The sequence below is a fragment of the Battus philenor genome, unplaced genomic scaffold, assembly GCF_028537555.1.
Source record: "Battus philenor isolate CCGP_79_NKW_IND1 unplaced genomic scaffold, ilBatPhil1.0.hap1 SCAF_12, whole genome shotgun sequence".
In the NCBI taxonomy this organism is placed as follows: Eukaryota; Metazoa; Arthropoda; class Insecta; order Lepidoptera; family Papilionidae; genus Battus; species Battus philenor.
In genome coordinates this window covers 6,839,167-6,866,524 of record NW_027181674.1, presented here as the reverse complement: position 1 = coordinate 6,866,524, position 27,358 = coordinate 6,839,167, and the positions used below count along the sequence as shown (strand labels likewise).

Genomic DNA, 27,358 nt, shown 5'->3' with positions numbered 1-27,358 from the left:
ATTTTAGTTAGTATACTTTAAAAGAGAACACAATTATAGGACTTTAATTGTGTTAAGTAACAACAATAACGTAATTAATATTAAAAAAAAAAATTCTGGTACGTTAGACCCTTTTCGAAAGTTCAAACAAAAGACTGGCGCAGAATATTGTAAACATTGTAAAATACTTACGCCGTAAAGAAGAAAACAAAAATAATTTTCATTTTATTAAATTTAATACGAAACTATTGTCATATAATATTCACAATACCGCTTGTATATCAGCCAAGTATGTAATTGAGATTCATTAATATATATTAATTATTTAACAGATTTTGTTTTATTACTTACATACAGTTTATACAAGTTTTTAAGTTTACGTTTTTTTAGATAATTAAAAATAACGCTAAATCTGATTGACAGATTAAATTGCTTAAGTATCCGCAATTATATAAAGTTCATTATTGTCATAATATATGAACTGTACACTTTGTTGAAGAATTTGTGTATGAAAAGTACATTCAGATAGACAACACTTATGTACATTCAGTAACTAATTGAGATTTTTCAGATTAAAAACTCAAATATAATTAACTCTATCTACATGCTTTATACACTCTATATTTTAAAACACAAATAAGAGATATTTCTAATACAATAATCCACACCAGTAATACAATGACATCATTAGAAAAGTTTTTGGACAGTCCTAGAAAGTCTAGGTAATAATTAGGATTTTTGTAAAAACAAAAGTCTTTATGGCAAGGTAAGTTAGGTCTTTCAAAACCATATACTGTTAATAAAAATGCATCAAATGCATAGCGAAAATATGAAATAACTGCAAACGGACGGAGATAATATGGTATTTCGTGGTAGGGAATGAAAAATCCTGAAAACATTAACATTGGAATGTTGGCTGCTGGGATTACGAACATGCCGAGCTGAAAAGGAAAGGTTTAATTAGAATATTGAAAATGATTAAATTAAAGTTTTGTAATTATGTTTGAAGTTGAACGTACATTTCATTATTAAAAAAAAGTATTTGGTACTAACGAGTTAAAAATTAGTATGAGCATAGAATATGTAAATAATTATGGTCACTAGAAAGTTTTGCGAAAAAAGGTTTTACATTTATAAAACCACTTTTTGCGTATCAAAAGCAGGCGAATAATAATTTATATTCAAGTATTTTAATCTTGTAAGTTTTCACTAAAGTAAATAAATTGGAGGACTGACAAACAACTCATTGTGTTTAAGAATGCAGTTTAAGAAGAGCAAAATACGCGATTTGAAAACCGTTCCAGACGCAACAACTTTGTATAGATACTTGTAGATTTTAAAGGATAGATTTATTGAAAAATATAATATAACTGTATGTATATAGATTATATAAAAACTGATTTAAAACCATTTTTATTTTTTTCTTAAAACTTTCTGCGTTCACGTACATTTCCATGTAGCATGATCTCACTTTAGTGACCTAATAAAAAATTAATACGATATGGACTTAAAAGAGTCAAATTCTGTGTGCTCTTGCTAAAAAAAAAAACTACTATTTAGAACAAAAATTTATGAAATAATTTAAGATATGTTTTAATGGAATCAGGTGTTATTTTGCGGAAGTCCATTCTAAGTATGAAAAGGACCAATATATAGCTACTTCCGCACATGCAGTCGTAGTCGTGCAATAAAGTGCACCGCCCCCCAGCCCGCTGATAAATGCGCATGTGGCAAACAATGCGAATTACATAACTATCATCGCTAAATCACTAAACACGTGTTTCACCCCTCCACGCGGCATCTTCAAGAGTAATGTTACACCGATTAGTGCCAAACAGTCTACTATTGCACGACTACAAATGCACGTGAGGAAGTAGCTATATATTGGTCCTTTTCTCACTTAAGATATGTTGACGACTTGTTTTATAATTAATCATGTCGGAAAACTAGTACTAGAAAATTGTTATATTTTAATGTTTTCTTGATATCCTTAATGTAAAATTTATTATACCTTTACTCCGCATGCAGCTCCAATGACTAGTCCAAAGTTTTGTGCTAGTATTGTGGTTAACGCACATATGACCCAAGCTAAGCTCATTCGGTATAGTTCCAACGGCTGCGACGTTAAGTACCACGCGGGGAGTACAAAGACTGTTGCACATAATAACTGAAATGAATTGATTGATAATTGTATAAAAAATTAAAAATTTAATTACAATACAAATTTACTAGATGCCTAATAGGTAGGTATCCCCGAGACATCTCGTGCCTTCAACGTTTTAGTCCGAGTTCATTGGAATAGGGCTAAGGTAGAAGAGGCGACAAAAAGGGGCTTGTCCTACAGGATGTCTGAAAGGCTGTAACCGGTCCCCGGATACTTTGTCTCATCACTGTTAGGTCCGGGTTTATTAGAATAGGATAAAAGTATCCCCTGTCTGATATAAAAGGTGACTAAAAGGTGCGTACTTTTTTTGGCCTTGAAAGCGGGGGCTTTATCGTCTATTTCCTTAATATCCTTTTTCTTCCCCCTGACGACAGGGTACCTTGCTCGTATTCAAAAAAATCATGAAAAAATATAATACAACTAGGTGTAACCAACTTATAACAATGCGATGTTAATTTCGAAAAACTGCAATTGCTATCGACCCTTGAGATAGAAGATGGTGCGACTCATTAGCTGAGTAGTACAGCTTTTTCGTCTTCCAACCTAATCCTACTGCAATAATCGATATAGCAGAGGTTCAGCCGTCAACAGCAGCCTCAAAATGGAATATTAAAGTCGTTTTAATTATCAGTCCAATTCAAGGTCCGCTCTTTATTCTTTGTCGAAAAATAAAAATATTACTTACTTGTACTGGTAAGTCGACTAATATTTTAGACGCACAATAAGTTCTTAACGAGTACCACTTATTTAAATGCTCTTGAAGTACAACCGTGGACTCGACTGGAACTGAAAAAATAATGTTATACTACTTTATTGAACCAATAATAACAATCAGTAAAAAAATTTTAATTTTAATTTTGAATTGATAAGTTATGTATTAAAATTATGTTGAATTCTATAATATTTTTAAAGAACTAAGGCTAATTAGACTGAAGGAATTTAATTATATTTTTATGCCTTTTTAGGCTTGCCTTTCTAATCTTTTAGTTATATATTTAAATCTTATGAAAAATAAAGTTCTAACCGCTTTATTTAAATATTAAAATATTTTTTTTATATAATTTACTTACAGTTTTGAATAGTAGGCATAGCGTTAGAAAAGAAGACAAACAGTAGGAAAAAAAACAAGCAACCGGTGTTTGTGGTCATACGATGCGCCTCAGCGCCTGCTCCTTTGTACAAGGCTCCTAACAATAATGCCACTAAGAAATGAGTCACCAATCTTATCTGAAAATTAAAAGTCTTAATCAGCCTTTTATATTGTGGTACAAAATTTGTTAAAATTAAAGTGGCAGTAAGCAGAGTTGGAACTGATAGCCGTTGGGGCCTTATGGTTCTGGAATGGACCACGAACTGGCAATCGTCCACCACCCACAAGGTGCACAGGGGTCCTAGTTAATGTCTTAAAAGTAACAGTCGTTGAGTTTTTTTTTAAATATTATCTACCTATATTGATAGGTGAATTATTTTAGTCCTTTAGGGTCAAGTAGATAAATTTCTTTGGACCTCGGCTTACGAATCGAACCCTTCTATTGTTTTGCCATGCCGAAATTAGGATCTAAACTATTAATTTATAAGTATTATCATAATAGATTTTAAAAAGACATTAAACCTGTGTAAGATGCACATCTCGTAAGGCTCCTTTATAACCGCGCCACAGAAGTGCCTTTAGCTGTTGGCAATCAGAAGCAGAGTAGTTTGTTACCAATGTCGTGTTCGTTTTGAGTAAGGTTTCCGCGTCATTTGAGATATCTGTTAAAGTTAATTAAACTAATCAATGGTCTATATAACAAAGAGTAGGATTCAATCTACAAGCTCGCAGTAATTGGCATAAGTAATAACTACAAAATAGTAATATCTTTGAATATGCACAATAAAGAGAATTCACTTATAGGACCTGTCTATGTTTACTCGATAACGAACAAGCTTTGCGAACTGTTTTGTTGTTTCGTTTTGGAAATATTCTTTATTTGTATTGTTGAGTTACGATAATGTACTTACAAGATATGTTTAGATATATACTTAAATTTATAGATCTTCTAAAAAAAAACCTATAGAATATTAATTTGTTAAAGGAATAAATAGATAAACATACGTTGTTAATTTTCCTACCAAGGAATGTCAAGACAAGTTTGGTTAGCATATGCGTGTTATGATGATATGATGTCAAAACAATTCCAGCTTTTAAAAATTGTTCACATCGGCAAAAGCCTTCGTCGTTGCTTCTTTTAAAAATTTTCACGTAACGTAATTTATTTATTTAGAAAACCACACCTGAAGTAGATGCATTAAAATGGTACAAGTTAGCGTTATTTAAGGTTTGTAAAATATTCGTAATGTTTATTATGATTTACAATTACAAATAAGCATTAAAAGAAGGTTGAGATCTAATAATTATATAGGCATATGTATACAGATCCACCATTAATTACAAAACAGAACAAAATTAAAATCATTATTCAAGGGTAGGTAGCGAATGTGTTAATGCTTTTTTTCGGAATTTGCATAGCGATGTGTTAATGATATCAAGATCAAGGTACCAAGCGTTGAGATTATTGAACGCTCTGTACGTTCTGTGAGAGAATTCATACCTGGGTTAAGTATGTATTCCAATTTCACTATTCTTATTTGTTTTGAGATTATGAATATGATTCGTTGATAAAACTTTATGTCTCACCCAAAGATTTTTCATTCTGCAACCCATTTTCATTATCGCAAATTTTTCTCATTTCCGATGCATAAAGTCTTGCCTGGTTTTCTAATATTGCGAAACTGTCTTTATTTTTGCTGCTTGCTATTTCTATTACTAAAACAATAATTAAACATTAGGTGTAATAATATTGTACAAAAAAAGAATAAACGTACAAAAACTGGTCGTCTTCATACGTAAAAGTCTTCTTTCTTTGTCCGTTTTGGTTTAATTTTGATTATATTTAGGACTTGTTTTGAAAACTATCTGAATGATGGTTAAGAACTTATATACAATATCTCTCTCCTTCGCGTAACGTAAAATGCATAGGGAGAAATATTAAATATTGATGTCTAGCTGCTTGATCATAAACCTTCTCAATTCCCCTTGCAAGTTGAAATTCTGAAATTCCATTCTTAGCTCACTTATCCGGGAAAGAAAGGTTGCCGAATTACAAGTCTCTAAGTATTATGGTTCCGTAGATACCGTTATGAGTCAATAAATGGATGGAAATCCCATATATACAGGTGATTGAGTATATATTGTTGTTATAGGCGTTAAAGTTGTAAAGAAGTGAATGTCATTTACTGTCTGTCAATTAATGTATGATAAATTAATTGACAATAAATGAGATCACACACCTCATCCAAAAATCAATTGTTTTAGAAATAATAAATAACGTAATGTTTATATAATAAGAAAAAACGTTTTCAGCATTCGGATTTCTACATCTTGATATGAATTATTAGTTAATCATCTGTCCATGCAGACTCTGCATGTATAAAACCAGGAAAATCTTTTATCTTTATATGATTTACACTACACAGACAGCACTTCTACTACTAGACAACACTTAACAAAACAAATAGATAAAGTTGTTTACTGACTGCTAATTTATTTGTCATTTGTGATATTAAATGTTTCTAAAATAAAAGTACGAATAACTGAAAGGATTTTTCTTTGAATTACAATTTAATGCAAAAAATTATATCAATTTTTTTTTAATTTAGATTAAATATAAAAAATAATATAACATATTAAAATTTTTCTTTTTTAAATTAATTTGTTAATAATATGTAATACGTTTAAAAATAATATTTTTATCTTGTTTATATATAAGTCATTTATAATATAAGCTAAATTGACAAGCCGAAATGGAGGTGGTCAGGCTACAAGAAGTTGTGATAAGACGGGGAAATGGAGTGATTTAATGACACCAAGAGACGAATTAGTTGTCTCTATACGATTTCAATTAATTTTAAAACGTGTTTTTGAAGAGATAATTTATAAATTCTTTACGAACGGATATCGGGGGGTTGTTTGTATCCAGGGGCGGTTCCAGCTCGTGGAGCGCCCGTGTGCAATGAAACCCTGGCGCCTCCTAGGCCTCGTCTCTCACCTGCGGCTATAACTATTAACTTTGCCGTCGTGACAAGAAAGTTTTTTTAATATTCCCACAAGATATTTTATAAGTAGTTATAGCTTACAGTATGGTATTAGTTACGGCCTTTCTTCTTATGACGGCAGAATAATATTCATTGTTTTATGCCTGTAGCACATCTCTGTTGCGAAACTAAGCGGCGAACCGCGATAGAATCCAAGACGATGCTCTTCGCCGTCTCAGCGGTGCCCCCTGAGGCGGCGGCGCCCCCTGAGACGGCGGCGCCCGTGTGCATTGCACACCCTGCACTATAGGTTTAGCCGCCCCTGTATCTCAGAGTTAACGTTATTTGTTAACTTTCGAAAATCATTATAAATTATTAAACACTGCGCGGAGAAAATAGTTTCAAGTATATGCAGTGGCGTACCTAGGGGGGGGCGGTGGGTGCGGTCCGCACCGGGCGGCACTTACCTTGGGGCGGCATTTTTTATATTTACTTATAGTTGTAAAAAGCAACTTATTCATTTCATATTTATTTTCTTTCTTGAATAATAAATGATTATCATGATTAATAGAAGAAGAAAATAGTAAATCGAGATCAGATGCTGGAATATTACTCAATTCTATGCAACCTTTTTCTTTTCTATGTTACCTTCATTTATAGGAACCCGTCCTTTTGGAAATTAAGGACGCTCAAAAATACCTGCAAGTAAAAAGATTAAATGTCCACCAATGCCATATAAAACTAAATTCTTTGCAAACACATTTCATGGAACAAAGAGATACGCTAGTACAAAACGCTGTTATAGCAGCCAAAATAATTTGTAAAGAGTTGGAGATATCGACTGAGCGTCGAGTTAGAAGGAGAAAAAATATGAGTGGGGAAAATTCGACGTGGAGACGTGGGGCTATCCTTAGAAGAAGAAGTACGAAGAGAAATGTTTTCATCTATGGACAGAATTATAAAGGAAATAAAAGAACGCTTCGATCAGTTGCATGGCCTTGTAAGAAAATATTCGTGTACAATACCGTGTAACCTACTAAATGAAGAATTTGAATGTCAAATAAATGACTTGATTGACATTGATAAAGAACAGTTCCATATTGAAAAAAAAAAGGATCCAGGTTTTTATGGCTGTACCTACACTAAAAAAGAGGCAAAACATTAGAAAAACGGGGAGAAGGGCCCTCTTGATCTGCTAAAATTTATTCAGCAGTATAGGTTGGAAAATTCTGTTCCCAACATTGTAACTTTGTTAAGAATTTTTTTAACAATTTCAATCAGTGTCGCTAGTTGCGAAAGAAGCTTCTCAAAATTGAAGTTGATAAAAAATTATCTTCGTTCTACAGTGAGTCAATTAAGACTACAAAATCTTGCAATATTGTCAATAGAAAAAGAAATTACAAATAATATAAATTTTGAGAGCATTATACACGATTTTTTTAGTATGAAAGCTAGAAGAGTAGGTATTATATAAATATATATACGAGTGCATACAAATATGTCTAAAAAAATTTACTCTGTATATTAATTAATATTGATTAAATAACTTAATAATTTATTTATGTGTTAATTATTTATTTATTTATTAATTTATTAAAACCACTATTTGATTGACTTATAATAGAAAGGGCGGCAAACTGGAGATCGCCCCGGGCGGCAAAAGTTCTAGGTACGCCACTGAGTATATGTATTCTTTTATTTATTTCAAACAGACATGCCCACTTAACTTTTGTTTGCCTATTGTAAGCCAGGGCTGCGGCTATAATTATGCAAGGCTATATATAAAAGTTCTTAACTAAATAAAACAATAACGCGTCTCTAGATATTAAAATTATTGTACACATTTATACAAAAAATTTGATAATAAAGTGATTTAATTTGAAATTACATCTAAAATTAATTATTTTAGATGAAATTTTATTCAACTATCAGTTTTGATTCCGGTTAATACGACTGAGTCGTCAGTGCCATTCGCATATTAATGGACTCGCACAATTATGCAACCAAATGTCCTTCTGTGTGTCATTGTTTCTCAATATTATTTTGATGCGACAGATTCTTAATGATATTTATTATTGCGTAGCAATTTGTTATAAAAATTAAAACACCATTATATAATGATTAGCTAGAATAAACAAAAATTGCCATATCGATTATTTATTATTGCAATATTAATTATTATCATTATTAATTTAACTACACGACAAAGGATAATTATGTAGCTTAAGTAAATAACTTAGGAATACGCCTTGCATCTTTTAAACAAGGCCTTAGATAAGAAATAATTTATTTTAGGTAATGAATTATATAATAAATAATCTTTGTAACTACGCTATATGTAAATATTTGTAATGTGGGCTATAATTTAAATTACTTACAATAATCAGCCATATTGTAAAATTGCGGGCATACCAAACCAGCCTTTTTTAGGACGCTAGGAATATCTTCTATAGCGCCGGCATATAAAGTTCGACCGAAGGCTAGGAGGATGATGTCATCTGCCGAAGTAAACAGTTGTGAGGATGGCTGGTGTATGACACAAGCCACTGTTCGCCCTGATTTGACAACTGCTTGTAACGCTTTAGCAACAGACATTGATGAGACGGAGTCGAGACCGCTGGAATAACAATAATAATCGATTTTTTAAAAGTTTTTTTTGAAGATAAATTTTATTAGTATTGTAAAAACTGATGATCTGATTTCATCTAAAGTATTTTGTGTTTGTGTACTGCGCGTTACGTATAAATCCCAAACGAATTTTATTTCGCGTGCATATCGTCTTTGTTTTTGAGTATCATCTAGTAGGCGAATTTAATAGTAAAATCGTGTATCATAAACATGCTACTAAACAACATTACTATTAATCTGGAAATGTTTACATCGCAAGGTTAATAATAATAATAAAAAAATAATTATATTTATGTAATACAGGTATTTTAAGTTTAAGTTCGATTACCTTGTGGGTTCGTCCAGTAACATAATGTGTGGGTCCGTGAGTAGTTCGCAGGCAATGGTTAGCTTTTTTCTCTCTCCTCCGGATAAACGACTGGCTCGTGTATGGGAAACATCTTTGATTCCTAATTGATTGGAAATCCTCTCTATCTATTAGAAATAAAATTTAAGATCATTATTCAAAATATATAATCATATTTAATATATTTTCGAAGCTTAAACGAAAGCATAAGTTTTTTTTGATAAAGTCTGTGCATGAATATATATAGGCATTATTTTGTAGCGAAATTAGTAATAAGGTATAAAATGTCATATCATCTGCAGAGACTCCATAACAATTTCCTTGTTTTTTTATTTCATAATCAACTCATTGAAGCTGCTTCTATAATTTCTTAGAAAATTTCCGATTATTACTTTATGGAGTCATGCCTTAACGACAGCACGTATAACTTGTAGTGTATGTAGAGGACATGATTTAGTCAAGAGCTTTGTATGATATCGTACCGTGTTATTGCGTTCAAGTCGACTTATTTCTGGTAGCTTAAGTGCAGCTGCAAACTGCAGAGTTTCTTGAACCGTCAGAGCGTCTACGAGATTTGCATGCTGCGCTACTAATACTGTGTTCTTGCCAACGCCCTGAATACTGCCTTTTACTCCACGTTTCCTTAAACAATAATTTATCAAACGTAAAGCTTTATGTAAACTCACGTTATTTATTTGTGTTATTTTTTAAATTTATTTTAAAAACCTTATTCTTATATTTTTGTAACTAAATGTAGTTTTCAAAATTAATGAATGCTTTACAGGCAAACTAAAAAGGCTATAAAAAAAAGGTTATCATTGTTTTCTAAAACAGATTTCACAATAAAACTTGTGGTTATGTCTTTCTATTAAATTTATTTGGGCACTACGCATTTGGTGCCGCGTTTAACCTTGACTTCGTCGACAAGGAAAACCATTTATGAAATCAACGTATTCCAATTTGAGGAATTTTTATAATTGACTTTTTGGTCTAAAAGTTTTTGAAATTAAAAAAAAAAACACCCTATCGCTTGTTTTGTTTATATGAACATATGGTTGAATTTGCGTCATGCGGAAAAAAACACACCCAACTTTAACTAATTAATATTTATTTATCAATTTACTCTTTTTACGCTTAGTGTAATAACGAACTAACCGCCTTATAAACATTCTCTACCAGGTAATCTTACAACATATTCAACTACAGTTTCCGCTACTGGATGTGGCAGTTAACCGACGGCACTTAGTCTTAAGTAATAACTTTATAATTAAGCTTGAGGGTTTCTATTAGGAACACGACCTGATATAAAACATTTCTGTAGATTGTGAAGTCGACCAGGCATATTTTGCCAGGGCGGAATCTTTTGAGCATGTACTATCAGTCAATATAGTAACTTGAGATACAGTAGAACTTAGTCAGCTTTGCCAAGTTATGAACGTTTTCTTTGTGTACGCCTGGCGAACGAAGCCTCTCACTTTACTTGATTTATAAATTTATTTTTATAAATTCGTTCCTTTTCGAGACTCGATTATTTTAACATTGTCCTTTTATTTTATGTTTTGCGTTTTTTTTTAACTTTTTAACCTTTATCATTAGGACATGGTTGTACTCAATACTGTTAAAATTTCCTACTATTCAACTCTTGACACCTTGAAATATGTGTGTTGTGATGAAATAATCATTTAAAATGAGGGTTAAAGCTAAGAGTTTTACTCGTGTAATTTTGTACAAAGGAATAACTGATTCAAAGATTTGTAATAAACGGATTTTAAATATTGTTCGTATATGCAAACATAATGCGCGTTAGTTTTTTATTTATCTCAGTAAACACAGGCAAGAATTATTCCTACTTACAGTATTAAGATCTCTTTAACTGATTTAATCAATATTAAGCCTTAACCATTATGTAAGTACGTAATAACCTTGAAATTAAACAACCTCAATGTAGGTTGTTTAATTTCAAGTTCATTCTAATTTATATCTGTAAAAATTGATGTATATTTTCACAACCCTACTTCGTATGTGCTCTAATATAACAAGAAATTGAACTGCTATACAAATATTAAAAAGGTTTTAAGACAGTTCCTATTATTTATTTACTATATATTGCCTTTATGATTCTCTCTAAGTTTTATTTTTTTGTCTAGATTGTAGTTTTAATCAGAATAATGTCTTATGATACATAATTTAAAGTTGTAAAGTTTTTGTTTACCATGTTCATGTGCTTTCAAATAAGTATAAAATAAACAAAATTTAACGTATACTTATACTTATTACATCATGCAACAAAAATCAAGTTCTTAAATAACACTGTGTAGCAAACAATTGCATAATTCAAGTTGCCGATTCTTGTTTTCAACTTAGTCATGTATTGTAATTTTTTACGATATACAGTATTACGTAATATACCACAAATATTATGGTCGAAAATCCTGTATTCGGTTAATATTACAGACATCCTTATTATTATAACACGATACAATGCCAATTACTAAATACAATACAATTTTTATATGCAATACTTTGGTACACATTTATAATCTGTAATTGGCCAAGAGTCTCCTTACGGCTAAAAATATGTCTATATAGGGGTAACAATGTTAAGTCTTACGTTCTTTTATTGATTAAATTATTTTTAATTTAATACATCTAAATAAACTGTGGAGAAGCTAGTACATAATATTGAAAATCCGAGTTAAATGTTATTTTTATAATAATATTCAGTAAATGTCAAAAGAAATAGTTTGCCCTTAAAATGGCAAATATGAAATACATTTTCGACCGGCCTGCATCCAGCGTCTTTTTATGACCGTAACAAGATTGTCTGTCCATCTGCAAGACCTCAGCAGTCATTTTTGCGCGCTATGTGGACTGTCCACTGCCTTTCATCTTGCTTATTCACCTTGCCAATCCGTTAGGCTGTGTAAGTTACTCGCACTCGTCTATGGATCTCCTCTCTAGGCTTCGATCTACGCTTGCCCATGAGACCCGACGTAAAAATCCACACTTCTCAGCCATAATTCATCACTTTTAAATATGTTATATAATTTATGGTTATTTTAAAGTCCTTCGTAATGTAGTTTTGGGCATACTGACGCGGGTAAATGATTTCATTCAGTAAATGAATCATGTAAAAACGAACCTAAACTTAAATAAAACTGACAATTTTCAATTATTTCGTATACTTACTTTCTGCCTGCTAGTATTTTAAGTAAAGATGTCTTTCCAGCACCCGAAGGCCCTAATATAAAAGTGAGACGTCCAGCCCGTAAAGCACCGCAGGCATTGTCCAGAATGACTTGTTTGTCACCACGAGGAAACGCTTTTTTCTTCGTCCAAATATTACCTTTAAAAAATAACCGTTATTTAAAAATAATTACATGTGGAAACCTTAAACTAAAATTTATGAAAATCTTAATTAACTTAAGAATAACGACAGCAGTTGTTATTATATTAAATATGTTCGTATATCAAGTTGACAATACTGAACTAAACAAATAATATCACATACAATATTAAAGTTCATGTTGTCGACGTGTTGTGGGCTTTGAACCCGCGAAATCTGCAAATCGCACTTGGGCAGCATTCCGGTCCAAAAAGTATTTAGGGAATCTGGACTCCTTCTTAGCTTCTGCCTGGTTTGATCAATAATGATTACAATAAAATAAAACGTTAAAACAATTGAGTAGCCCATCTCTTTTATTTCTTTAATGTTAATAATGCCATGTACACATTGATTATATGTGTAAAAGCTTGAAAAGTATAAATTTCTTTACTTTTAGCAGTTTCTCTTTCATTAGACATATTGGTTAGATATAGGTGTAAAAACTTTAAAGCAGTGAATGTATAACTCATTTGTCAATTGATGTATGGTATATCCTATCTAAAAATCAATGGCTTCAAAAATAAATAATAACTAACGAAAATATTGCATTTAATTATTATTTACTGTCTCTTTCTGCAGACTTTGTGCTGCCATAAGTTATTGACTTGTGACTTATCAGTGATCACTTTATACAGGATTGATTGGAAATATGTGTAACACTTAATAGCTTTTACATATATATCCAATTATCCTGTATAAGGAGGACGGTGGTGGATTAGACTTGTCCGGACTTCCTCTTATCTTCTGCCTGGAAAGACCAATAATGATTCAAGAATGAAAGGAAACTGAAAAAATTGCGTATCCTTTTGTTTGATAATAGTTTTATGTTGACAGTGCTATGTATAAATATCGCAAAACAAATGCCGCAAACAAAGATTGACAGGATAAATTAAAATTAAAAAAAAATCTTGATATGACATTGATTTCTTGGTGTATAATATTATCTAGTACTCGTATTATAGTAATAACGTTAGCACGGATGAGCGCTGCCTTATATGGTAATGTATAATGCGTAGTATAGAGATCGCTAAACGTGTAAAAACTTTGAAGGAGTGAATGTTTAGCTAATTTGCTTTCACTTAACGTATGGTACATTTTTTAATCTAGATTAAGAGTTACTTACTTTTACTTACGTTAGCAAAAAATATCGAAGATAATAAACGTAAATGTAAAAAAGAGCACGGACGCTAATGTCTGTGGAACAAAAAAAACCATCGTATGGTACATCCTAACAAAAAAACAATAGTTTCAGAAAAAATAAACAACGCAATGACAACACAGAGAGAACAAAAATGTTCTATAGATATTAAAAATAATCATTGTGTCCTTGCAGATTTTGTATTGCCAGAAGCTATTGTCTTGTTACATTCCAGTAGAAAAATCTAATTATTGTAACACATTTCAGAGTTATTTATACAGGGCGAATAAAAAAAGGTGTAAAAGCTTTAAAGATATTTGTTTGTCAACATATACTATAACCAATGATTCAGTGTGAATGCCTCAAACAAAGATTGATGAAAGAAATAAACAATACTAACATATGTTGTATAATATTAATTAGTAGTATAGTTATAACTTATGCAAGTATGCGCACAGGTGCGTATGGTAATATATAATGCATTATGTAGCATATTTTGTACAATCACTTAGTTACTTCGTTATTCGTAACTTAAATAAATATTCACAAGTAAATATTTTACTGACTATGATTAACATTAGAATTCACTCTTTATTTGTAAAAAATATAAAAATCATAATGTTCAAACAATTGAAAAATTAAATTTAACTTTAACTTTAAAACTTTATTATTGACTTTATTTACTATTGTCCGCCAAAATTAACGGTCATTCATCATCATCATCATGTTAGCCGATAGACGCCTACTGTAAGAATTAGGCCTCCCCTAAAGATTGCGAAGATGATGGGTCTAACATACAACTAAGTCGGAGCTTTTATCGTAAGTAAGCATATTAAATTTTTGTGATCGTTGAAAATTATGAAATTCATCATCAGTCTTGACGTAAATCAGTATTAGAGATGATTATAATTCTTAACTAGGCCAATGCTAACGAGGTGGTAAATTAATTATGCGCACATAATACGCTGCTGTCAATGTAAACATTTTCTTTTAGCTGCAACATTTTGTTTTTTTTTCGTACTGATTGTTTTGCATATTTATTATTTTGTAGTGACATTTTCTTATCTTTAAAGGGTTTTTTTTTAAATTTATCGTAGCATTTCTGCAGTTTCCGCTATTAAATAAAGGTTTTTTCCCCGTCATAATGCCTCTTTTGAATGGAACTATATCTGGTAAGTATCTAGGTCTGCTATTACAGTATAGTAAACTAACAATAAAATAATAACAATACGCTAATGATGACAATAATTTTAAGATTCGTGAGCTGTACTGTTGTTTATTTAATTAAATTTATCTATTAGGCGTTTTTTCAGCTTTAAGAGTAAAATTTTATTGAGTAAGCCTTCCGATAAAGTAGAGAACATAACAAAAAAAATTCTTATAACGAGTTTATTACTTCATGTCCGTGTTTCAGGAACGAGTAAAACAGCTTGTTAAATGAGAGTAACCCGACATTTTATGTAATGACTTGTTTATCATTCTTTTATTTTAAAATTTACTTTTGATATAGTAATAGGTCATACATACGTAACCTGCATAAAAAATAACATTATATTATTCGTTAATGCGTTTATATATTGTCCGTAATGTTGTTCTGACAGCTTCTAGATGGTTGCCTTGACACATCCTGGTTCATTCACTGCAATTTGCATTGTACCTTTATTCGTTGCTTTATGTTTTATCACTATAAATGGTAAACATTATAAATCTTTACCATTTATACTTTCCAGTTGTTATGAGAAATACTATTATAAATTTAAATTATATTTCGTTCAACTATTCATTTAGTACTATCGCGTATAAATACCATGGCCAATAATATAAAACTTATCGTTGATAATAAACCTTCTGTTATATAATAGTCGGTTTAAAAAAGTAAAAAAAACAAAATTTAAAGAAAAATTTTAAATTGTTTACAAATTTTGATGTTGTTTTAGTAAACAATAATTTTCTGTGTTTGCTTCTCAATTTTTGTTAAGAAACTCGAGTTATGTATACAGTAATGATATTGTTTCTTTTAAAAATTGTTTGATCATGTTTATTGTAGAATATTCTTACATTTATTATTACACGTAAAGCCGAAAATTTATGGCGTATGATAAAATTATTGTTGAATCTGTAATAAAAGTATTTTTTAAATATTCAACAATTATTAGTTTTTAAAATTATTTAATAAAAATGTGGATATTTGTGCGCTGTTAATAATAATATGATACAAGGCCCTAAGATACAGTAAAAAGTCTTAAATTATTCTTAATCCGCGGAATTACAGTATGATCTAATTGCATAGCGTTTTTAGACCGCATAAAACAATTTTTTTCTCTGAATTACAGGTTGCAAAATATTTATCACTTTTTCCTTAACACATGAAATTTGTTACAACGTTGAATTAAAAATATTTATGAAAAGGCAAAGTAATATATTCTGCAGCAATTATTTAAATCACTATGCCTACTTAATTGTTTTGTAGGTGAGGCATCAACAAAATAAAACAACTTGTGCGATAAAACAAATTTTGGACAGATGCGGAGATTTTGTAAAATATATTTCTCCGGTTTATATATCTTTTGGTAATTTTGTTATGCTTATGAGATGTAAGATTCCATCCGAAATAATCTTTGCTGACGATAATTTTTTGTAGGTAATGCACTAGTATGTACGCTTACATGTAAAATCCTAATTTATAGTTATCTTTATAATGTAAGCGTTTTAAAAAGAGTATTTTTGAACAGAAGTCTTTAATCCGTTCGAATACTAAGTTGATAGATAAGTAAGAACATAACTTAAAGCACCTTATTGAAATTGCACCGAAGACTATTTACTTTGTATTGTAACGATATTATTTTTGCGTTAGTCTTTGTTTTTGCAAGTTTTGCCAGAAGTATTTACTTTTATTTTTATTTATGTTTCACAACACACATTAAAGTTATAAAATAAAGAGTTAAGTAAATAACGATTAATTAGTATAACAGTTTTTTTAAAATAATATACGAATGGTTGATTATAGGTGAAACAGTATAGCTAACTTGTTGTTGATCAATACATAGCACATTCCATTAAAGTTCAATAGTTTCATATATAATGAATAATGTTATGATAATACAGTAACAAAAAGTAAAATTCACTATTGTTAACAATTTATCGTTGCAGACTTTGTATTGTTAGAAGTTATTGGTTTGGCGCTTTCCGAAATAAAAATTCAATAATGTAACACTGTTCAGAGTAATCTCTCTATAGAAGGTAATCGGAAATAGTTGTAAAAAGGTTTAAAACTTTTTGCGAAATGAACAACACATTTACCTTTAAAGCTTTAACACCTATAACTAATTACCTTGTATAAATTAAAGACGCCCTAAGAATGAGGGGTAAGTGGTAAACGGTAGACTATGAGTTACCATCACAAATAAACTCTAATTATGTGTTATGTAGCACTGATGTTATTACAAACGGCGAAAGATAATAGTGAGGAAATCGCCAAATTTAGGGCACCAAAATCTAACAACCGCGCTGGATGAATTACATTCAATTGTGCAAATAATTAATTTCCTCTTACTGTTTGACAAGTGAATCAAAGCTGTTCAACGATAATGAACATATTATATTTTATGATAAGATTAGGTTATAATCAGTGGTTCATAAATAATTATCTACTCGTATTGACCTTTCCGACACTGAGAAATGTTACAAAATTATAATTCATTCTAAGTTTCAAAACAAGAGGCAGCAACAAAAACTGCGACGTAGACATTTTATCTCAAATAACTTACGTACTCATGTACTTTGTACTAACATTGTCGGAATTTGTCGCTTGTCACAACTACTTATTTTATTAATTAAGGAGATACATGTTATTAGACAGGAATATTTTATGTAATGAATTTAAACAAACAAACAACACTCCACTGAGTCAGTCATAACATTGAAATATTTTATGAAATATTCAAATCGAAGTTTTCGTCACTTTGGTTCATTTTAAAGCTCGGTGTAATGGTGCTATGGCTCTATCAATTTTGTGACTCATGTTATTGCGAATGTATATTATGTACGTATATTCACATACATAAATTTCCAATCATTATTGTAAATAGTTTTACATTGATGCGCCAAGTAAATTTTGCCTGCCCACACCACGTCACAACATCTTTTTTACCTTCTATCGTAGTCGGTATAATTTTATTGATATTAATGTTTAAAAAATTCTAAAGACTGCTTTCCTTAAGAACACATATACTAATCATAATTTTTTAATATCTTTAAATTTACATTATACTAATAAGTGTCCAATTTTTATTCATAACAACATTTTAATGTTAAGAAAGTTTTGAAGTATTTAAAACATTCAAAAATTCGTATTTTGTTTTTAATTTCAATGAAAAAAGATGTCCGTAAAGTATAAATTTACAATTACGATTTGAGGCAGTTTAGGCCCAAATTATCAGAGATGATAATAATATTATGATAATGAAGACTGTAATGCCTTTGTTTTATTTGGAACTTAATCCTTTTACCTATGTAAATACACCAAAAGTAAAAAGTTTTCTATAATTAAATTAAAATTTTAGTGACTTTTATTTCTGCCGGAATGAGATACATACGATTATTGATGATAAATATATCGCAATATTGAGTTACACAGTTTGCTGTAATAACATTGACAACACTATCTACGAAAGATAACTTTCTCTTCGCATACTTTTTAAAAGCACATTAAGTATCATTTACCAGAAATCTCGTATCTAACATCTGCAAACACAACAACGTCGCCCACACTGTGTTGACTCCCATTGCCCAGTTCAATATCCATCACTAACACAATTTAAAACTTTTTATTTGCGCGTGATGTTCGCTCGTTCGCGGCTATGTAGTGCGCTTGCACTTAAGCGACTGCGACCTCACTACCGACAGTATATACAGCATTAACTGCGTTAGTGGCTGGATAGACCATTTGGCAGAGTTTTGCAATAAACAGACAGGCATAGTTAAGCTTGTCCAATAGCCTGATAACGCCTTCGGATTTCTATAATGAGTAGATCGCTTTTAACGAAGTGTTAAGTAATATGCTTTTATAGAGGTCAGAGTTAATTATTAATAGTTTACTGCCAGTCTCACACAATATTTCCCTAATAGAAAGTAAGTTTTTAGGTAGGAATAATTTTTTGATGGATCGTGACTATATTTTGCTTTAAAATTAAAATGTATATAAACATTTATGTATACACGTTGTATTTATATGTGTATAAAACACTAAGAAAAATTGTTTTTATTTATTTATTACTCATTTAATTTAACACCCACATAAGGTTAGGTAATTATATTTTGATAAAAAGTAGCTTTTGTTCGTTTATTTATTACTCTGCTCTGGCTGTCCTAAGAATTTTTAAACGAGGTTATCACGTCAGGATTAAAACAAAAAATCTTCAATGTTAATAATTTTAAGCTCGTCGTTTTATTTTAAATACCAACGGGCGAAATCGATTTCTGTACGCTTAAACTAACAAAATTCAAATATAGAATATATCAATAATATCTAGTTCATTTTAATGCGCAAATGAACAATTGTAGTAACTTATCTATCAATTGATTACATACTGTGTAAAATGAAGATGCGTAACATTTATTTATCATGAATTGAGTGATTATAATAAAGTTTCTTTGTTATTTTGCAGCCCTTGGTAACAATGTATTGCTATGATAAGAGCTTATCACTTTCGTTCCGAGCCATCATTTTAAAATGTCATGTTTTAAAAATACCTCGAAAATGTAACGGAAACTATTTTAACCTATGAATTTATCACTGTAATAAATGTGATAAATTTATAGCCTTGTATAAAAGATTTTACTTTTAATAGTTTCTCTTTCAAAAGCGGTGGTTGTATTACTCAATTGCTGTTAATTTATGTATGGCCACCGTCTTTAAAAATTACCAGAAATAATAAACAACGTAATGATAACACATTAAGAAAAATCGTGTTCCAAATTCGGATCAATATATATGAAAACTAATTATCGTTCATCAGCAGCCCATGCAGATTTTGCCTTTGTACCCTGCAGATTTTATATTGTCTGAAATAATTAGCCAGTCACATTCCAACAGAAATAAATAAATAATGTGATTGGATGTAGTGAAAGCTAAAGCTTTTGTTGATATTGACTTAGATTATTTTATATAATTATAAATTGCGAACATAAAGAAACACGATAACACAGAGCAAAATATAAATAACAATGGGTATAAACCTGTATCAGAAAGTCACATAGGTATAGTTTAGTTACAAACTTCCCTCTCATTAAAGAAATGAATTCTATTTATAATGTAAATAGCGTGCATATCTTGTTTCATGCTTGCTTTTTCGAATTGCATTCAGGGTCCAAAACGAATTTCACCTGGCTTTGAGGGGCGAGGTTTTGGAAGCCTTAGCACCTAGTTATTGTAAGAAGCCACTCAAAAATAGTGGCTTCGCAATCCATTGAGAAAAATATATATATACGGATGACTGGTTAAAGATTTAATAGACGTAAACAGGGCGACTATGTAGCTCATTAGTGAGTAATAAGCTTTTGAGCTTTTACACCTATTTCCAATGGACTTGTATAAAACGATCACTCTGAAATATATATTTTTATTGGAATGTCACAAGCCAATACGTTCTGGTAGCAAAGTCTGTAGGAACAGATAATAATTTTAATAAGAAGTAATCCGACTTTTTATTAAAACTTGTCTTACTATATTATCACTATGTCTTGTGTTAATTTCTGTAACTATTGATTTTTGGATACTGTGACCAAACATTCATTAATAACAAATGAACATGTACTTCTTTAAAGCTTTTAGATCTATAACCAATCAACCTGTGTAATAAATAAGGTGTTGAAAATTTTTGAACTTTATTTTTGGATAGGACGAATCGTAGATAAATGTACATTAAATGAGCATATATATTTATATATATTTATATATATATATATGTATATATATATATATGTATGTAACAAGTGTGTGTGTGAGTGTGTATTAGTATAAGTTTTTACACCTATAACCCCTTTTTTTATTTATCCACACAGGATACAGTGACAACTTGTGTAAATCATAAGAAGAAATCCAGAAGAGCCCAATATGATACAAACTAGAGTTAGATGAAGGTCCCATACGTGCCATAGGTCCCATAATGGCTTTTTCGCATTGGACCCCGAAAATTACGCGACTTCGAGGTTGGAGGCCAGAGAAGGCGGTCAGCCTGAGATCTCTCTTAAGGTAGTGAAGCTCGGGAGCTCCCTTCGCTACGTACTACTGTTTTGGGATACTACCAAGCTCTTAGACCGTTTGAGTTGACGCTTTGCGGAGGACTTGGGCTTGGGCTGTCAGTCGTCAATAATATCCGCGTACCGATCTCAAAACAAGGACACCCGAGAGGACAGGACCTCGACTTGGTCGGTTACTATTACCTGGCTAATAGCACTACTACAACTTCAGAAAGCGTAATCGCAGAGAGAAGTAGCTGAAGGAACTTCAACTAGGCGAAATTGTTTGTGGATATAAATTCTTTAGCCCGAATAAATCTTCTAATTAGGGCGAGGATTAGTCTTTCGTAGAATTTACCAAAAAATTGTAATATATCCTTCGTATTGTAATAGGATTTATAAGAATTAATTTTTGTACAAAATGTTTTTGTATTTATTACATGATAGTTTAGAGCGTTTACATGGGAGCATATTGTGATACCATACACAATTGCCCACAGAAAAGTTACTAAAAGAAATTGTAAATATTAATTAGAAAACATTTCGACCATTTTAATAGATACGTATGTATTATATTATATATTAAATTTATTAATCATAAATTAGTGTTTCGGGTATAAACATATTTAAAAAAGACATGTTCGCTTATATTGGAAAGCACTTTTGAAAAGCATTTTGCGAAGGAGCGGGAGAGACGGATAAATACGATAACTATTAGCGAGACCGGAGAGTAATGTCGCTTTCATAAGTTAAATTCACACGACTACATTTTTAACAGGTTTTTATTTCTAATAAACCATATATGCACCTTCGTCATAAACAACCTTTTGTCATCTAGTACACAAATTTTCAATGCCGGAGCGATAAAATCAATTAGTTTTTTTGTAAAGTATGTAGACACAAAAGAACTTAACAGTTTCCCTAATATATAAACAGGTATTTATTTCTAAAGTAGTTCCCTTTAATTATGTGATTAGTCACTCATTGAGGTGACCTATATAATTTTTCAGTAAAAACAAAGAAATGTAAAAATAGTCTCTTTAAATGATATGAAACGAAGATTTACTGTTATCAGACAAGTGAAAGGACGAGTGTGGGTTCGTTTTCGTTGGTAACAAAAGATATGAACATGATGATGTTTAATTATTAAACACAATGTAACATTGCGCTACTGTATTGATAACTTTAATTTGGTGTTAATCGCATGAAGTATTGATATCTTTACTATCTATCTGTATATTTTTTGGTGTTTTTTTTTTAAATAAACTGTTTTATTGCACGTTGTTTTCTTATGTTTACCGATTAATATCCAATTTTTTATAAATTCATGAAAATAGGAATAGAACATCGATATTTCTGATGTCGATTGATATTCGTAGTAGAACCAAAATTGGTCAAATAAAGAAAATTGCAAAATAAGTTAACATATTATTAATAAGCTCTTGTTACTAATATTATAAGAATGGCATTCAGTTCTTATGTATTACGATTTGCCTTTTATATACACATTAAGTCAGCGGTCTTAATTTTCATATCCTTTGTTTGCATTGTGTTTAAAAGCTTGTATTACACGAAAAACTAAACGATAGGTTTATGGAATTTAGTCTATGTGTTCTTACTCTTATTAAAAAAATAATCATCATTTAAAAAAATTAAGTATTATATCAATTTTATACATTTACTATTTATTACAGTATAGCATGTCTAACAATGGAGGTCTTACGACTGAAATGATGACAGTATTGAATTGTTTTTATTGTATTTAAAATGTTTTAAACCAGTATTACATATAATTGATACAGAACAAAAATACAAAAAATGCACTTACTAAAATTTCCATCTGTTACACTAATTTTAATGTCTGTAAAGGCAATTAGCACACCATCTTCCACATTTAAGTTATCTATTCCTAACTCTAAATCCATTTTAAATAAATCTTATATCATTATTTCTCAATTCTTCTAAGAAGTTTAGCACTTGAACAAAGTCTATCTGCGAACTGCAGCAATTGGAGCGATGAATAAATTGAAAAATTACTCGGTACTACGTCAAGTAAAAATGTTTCGTTTCTTATGACTATATAATGATGCTTTCATACGGCTTTGTGTAATCTTTGATATCGGTATCGTTTTGAATCAATAATTATTTTAAATTATATTGTGCTCTAACATACGTTTTTGCGTAATTATTCAGGACGAATCAATTATTTAAAGTAATTTAACATCTTTAATTCACATTTTTATATATGCAAATAATTTAATTTTTAAAGCTGTAATGTTAGGCGACAATGAATATGCATGTCTTGTTAATTATAATTAAATTTTTGTCTTTTGGAAATTTGTGGATTCGTATTGACGTAATTTATAGTTTTGGTAAACATTTATTGCTTTTAAACGAAGTTTCATTTGCAAATTCTTACGCACAATGGAATGGCTAATGTAAATGGCGAAAATATGCAGGTTCAAGGCAGGTTTGTCCTAAGATAACCTAAAAATATCACTGTTGCTTTAATAGCAGAGTTCTAGATGACATATCCACTTAAAAATATTGAGAATAAAATAAAAAAAAGGTTTGATGATTGTATTTTTTTATTAAATCTTTTCTCCATTAGTGTTTGTACAATTTTTTTAGTCTGTAATAGGAATTACCTCAACGGCTTTCTTGAATGCAGTAAGCGCATCTTTGGGCGCGAAATACCGTATCATGATCGAGCTCCGAGATTTTAGCAAAAAGTAATTTTCACGGGTTTTTAATTTAATAGACTAACTAGTACATTTGATTTTTAATTTTCAACATCTCATCTTGGGTACAAAGTTAAATAAAGATGCTTGTGAGGATATCACGAACATTTCCAGATTCAACCTGCTGAATGAGCTTTATATTTTGTTCATATTATCCTCAGCATATTTTACATTGGTTAATTGTGTAAGTCATGAAGACATATATTTTGGTGATTTGCGATTTTGATACTTTGGTAGTAAATTCTTATGAAAGTATTTTTTTTAAATATGCAAGGGTGGAATTATTAAGTAAATAAAGTTACTTTCTCTACCATCAATGAACTGTTTCGAAACAATACATTTACAAATTTTAATTTTAGTGCACAGTATTTATAAAAACTATTAACTCTTATTTCCATTTATATAAGATCAACATGCAATTTGATGTGAGAAGGGTCAGTTTATCTGATTACCGGGTCACGAGTTTTCAATACAATTCTTAGTCGAAGGACAGTAGATTTTGCTTATTTATTGTGATCAAGCTATTTTTTTATCTCGTATCGGTCACTAAAACATAATTACGTATTTTATAGGAAAGAAAAAGCAACGAATGCAACGAAAATCTTTAGCACAAAAAACCAATGTTATTCAATGTGCTGTGTAAGATGTAGGTAGAAGTCATTCACCATTATCATCATTTCAGTTGTATCATCCATCTCAGTCAAATCATTCAATCACTTTCCAGTTGCATCCATTGTTGGGCATAAGCCTCTTAAGATTTCCATTTGGAACGGTTTGAAGCAGTGTGTATCCAAAGTCATCCGACGATTTTAATAACGTCGTTTGTCTTCCTTGTGGGTGGGTGGGCGTCCAGAAATGTCGTTCATTTAACTGATAAATTGTAATTTAAAAAAAGAATAAATCGTCTGGCACATGATTGTATATTTATATTATTTTTTTACAATATTTATTGTCAACATACCATGATTTACAAACTTTGGAGATACCCATAAAGAATCTAACACAAAAATAACTTCAATAAATCTTTCCTCACCAACTAAGAGCTACTGACGTTTAAACAATGATCACTTAACATTATAATTATCACGTTCCATTGTTCTAAATCACAGATTTATCAATGCCTTAAGTACGTTGTACTCTCGCATTCAAATATCAGCACAATTTACACTTATCGATCCGATATTGCGCCTATAAAATTATTATAATACTATAACTACCTGTTTTACATTATCTTATACATCAACTGGCTAGAATGATTTCCTCCAGAATAATATGTACAAAGTTTCAACACCGGAATAACCCATACCTCAATACCAATGAAATTATATTTTAAAGTTTAAATTACACAAAGGATATTTAATTCAATTCTTAATTATTTTTCATGATTTTTTTTCTGAATTATTTGATAAATTGTAGAAATGCAAGAAGTTTGTTAAAAAAATCTCCTAAAATTGATATTTCAAATAGCGAAATAAGAATTTATTAAAAATGTTACAGATTTCCAATTAATACGTAAAAACAGAAAATAGAACGTCTGTGAACATTTCTATTCATTGTTTTCAATTTATGTTATTCCTAATTCTATTTATTGGCCGACTTGAATAAGTTAATGACACATCTGTAAAAATCTTACAACTTGTATAACAGTACTTTTAAATCTTTTAACGGTGTTAATAGTTAATTGGAATGATGAAACAGTTTTTAAATTGGGAAAACGTAAACTATTTCATTTTTTTATCCTTCATGATAATTAAGTGAAAAATACATAATTTTAAAAGTATCTTTAATATAACTTTGTGTTATTAACTTTACTATAAACAAATAAACTCAGAACAGAAGATAGTATAACATAGTCATGGATGCTATATTTTAAATCGATGATAAAAACTTTTAAGATAATTTGAGCGTAGGTCAGGTTTAATTATAAAATTAATATAAAACCAAACCTTTTTTAGACTAGTTTTATGTTACTCTAAGGTTGTTTTTGTTCGGGTAATTACCAATAAAATTCAATGCCTCCGTTTTGCTATCTAATTTTGCATGACCAAGAGAAAGATGACGAGAGTTTCTTTCGCTTTAATGAAATTGGACAAAAAATTTTTTTTTATTACGTCCACCATCTTGTTTTATAATTATGAGATTGCTATTATTGAGGGTACAAGTTTTCGTCTTCTGAATTTCTCCCTCATCTTTATCTGATAGTTACTTCATTGCTAAAGATCGAGGTCCTGGAGAATTGCTGTCCTTACGTATTAATTGTTCCCATTGGCCTCTATTGGTTTAAACTTTAACGGTGGTGTAGAGCGAATTACTTTTCAGCTGAACACCCCATTTTGGTTAATGATTACGGTCTCTTTTCTTCTCTCTCATAAAGTTTTTTAAAAATAGTATCCAAAAATGTACCGTTTCATCATTTAAAAAAATTATTTAACTAAATTAACGGAAAGAATCTTTTAGCATCAAGATTTGTTACAGTGGCGGTAACAATATTTGTAATTAAATATAATTATCATTTTTTCATTAATTTAATACATTTGTTGGATCTAAATGGTAGATGCTTCCATTTCAAAACTAGCAAAAGTCACTTAAATTTTTTCATGAACATTAAATACAATGAAGTGTCAGTCACTGCTTGATTTTATTAAACCGCAATAGGCTAGCGTTGAAATTTTCACCATTTACTTTTCAATCTACACTTTAATATAATAAAAGATAGCAACATAAACACAAAGGCAATGCAAAAAAGAGATCCAACGACAGAAGTGTACTTTTCAGTTGACATGTCGTTATCCTGTAGAAACTTTTTGGGAAAACTGTAATGACAGTAAAGTTTATTACAAACTAGTTTAGGTCGATTCATGCCGAATATTGATATCACCAAACCGACCAGACCGTGCTTCAGAAATGATAAGTTGAACAGCCATTGCAAGAAAAATGGAGCGTCACTGTATCGGAGAAAGAAGCCAGAGAACACTGTGAAAGGCATTATGAAGAAGGGCCCGAAGATAACACCATTCTGAAAAAAAAACAAAATTAGGTACTAATAGGTCACACTTGATACATTGAGGGATACTTTAGATATAAAAAATGTTATTTTGTGATAAAATTGAGACCTAATTTTATCACAAATTTAAGACTAAATGAAGATGCAGCCGCATTGTTCCTGAGAACTTCAATCTTCAAGTTCAATTTAAGTATTATGGAAAAGTATTATATCTAATGTATATTTCTTAATTTCATTGGTGATGTAACAAACTGAATGGTTAAGAATCACTTATTACTAATATAAATGACCTGGCTTAAAAATAAGTATGAAAATAATGAAATAAGTAAGAAAAGGACCAATATTTAGCACATGCGGTGGTAGTCGTGCAAGAAAGTGCACCGTCCGCCAGCCCACTGATAAATGAGCATGCGGCAAACAATGCGTCAATAGGCCTTGGTCCTTTTCTTACTTAGGATGGATTTCCGCAAGGTAACGCCTGATTCGTGTTGATTATCTTCCGAGATATTTAAGAAGTTACAAAAATATTGCGGTATTATTTCTGAATTGTACAACTTAAATGGTCTAGAGAAAACAATTCTTTAAAAAAGTAGATCTATACAAATTATTTTTAGCAGAGTGACTTTTGTTTAGTTATATATATATATATATATACATATA

The 27,358-nt window shown here is 30.5% G+C and overlaps 2 protein-coding genes across 3 annotated transcripts in view; both read right to left on the bottom strand.

Annotated features, from left to right (window-relative positions):
- Positions 1-419: 419 nt before the first annotated feature.
- On the bottom strand, positions 420-22,940 carry LOC137932708 (ATP-binding cassette sub-family G member 1-like). Of its 2 annotated transcripts, none has more exons than XM_068776358.1 (11): positions 22,782-22,940; positions 12,381-12,537; positions 9,674-9,833; positions 9,174-9,319; positions 8,596-8,834; positions 4,821-4,949; positions 3,756-3,895; positions 3,214-3,370; positions 2,829-2,929; positions 1,991-2,146; positions 420-920 (listed from the first exon to the last, which is right to left on the bottom strand). In XM_068776358.1, exons 1-11 carry the CDS (start codon positions 22,876-22,878, stop codon positions 576-578), a joined length of 1,827 nt encoding a protein of 608 aa, XP_068632459.1. In that variant the 5' UTR covers positions 22,879-22,940; the 3' UTR covers positions 420-575. The 2 variants fall into 2 exon arrangements, with proteins under 2 accessions (XP_068632459.1, XP_068632460.1); XM_068776359.1 differs by lacking the exon at positions 22,782-22,940 and adding an exon at positions 18,437-18,589.
- A 621-nt stretch (positions 22,941-23,561) lies between these two features.
- LOC137932659 (ATP-binding cassette sub-family G member 1-like) overlaps positions 23,562-27,358 on the bottom strand; it is a 35,826-nt gene continuing 32,029 nt past the window's right edge. Inside the window, exon 10 of the mRNA XM_068776287.1 lies at positions 23,562-26,710. Within this exon, the coding sequence (XP_068632388.1) occupies positions 26,366-26,710 (345 nt within the window). The 3' untranslated portion in view covers positions 23,562-26,365. The remainder of the gene's footprint in view (positions 26,711-27,358) is intronic.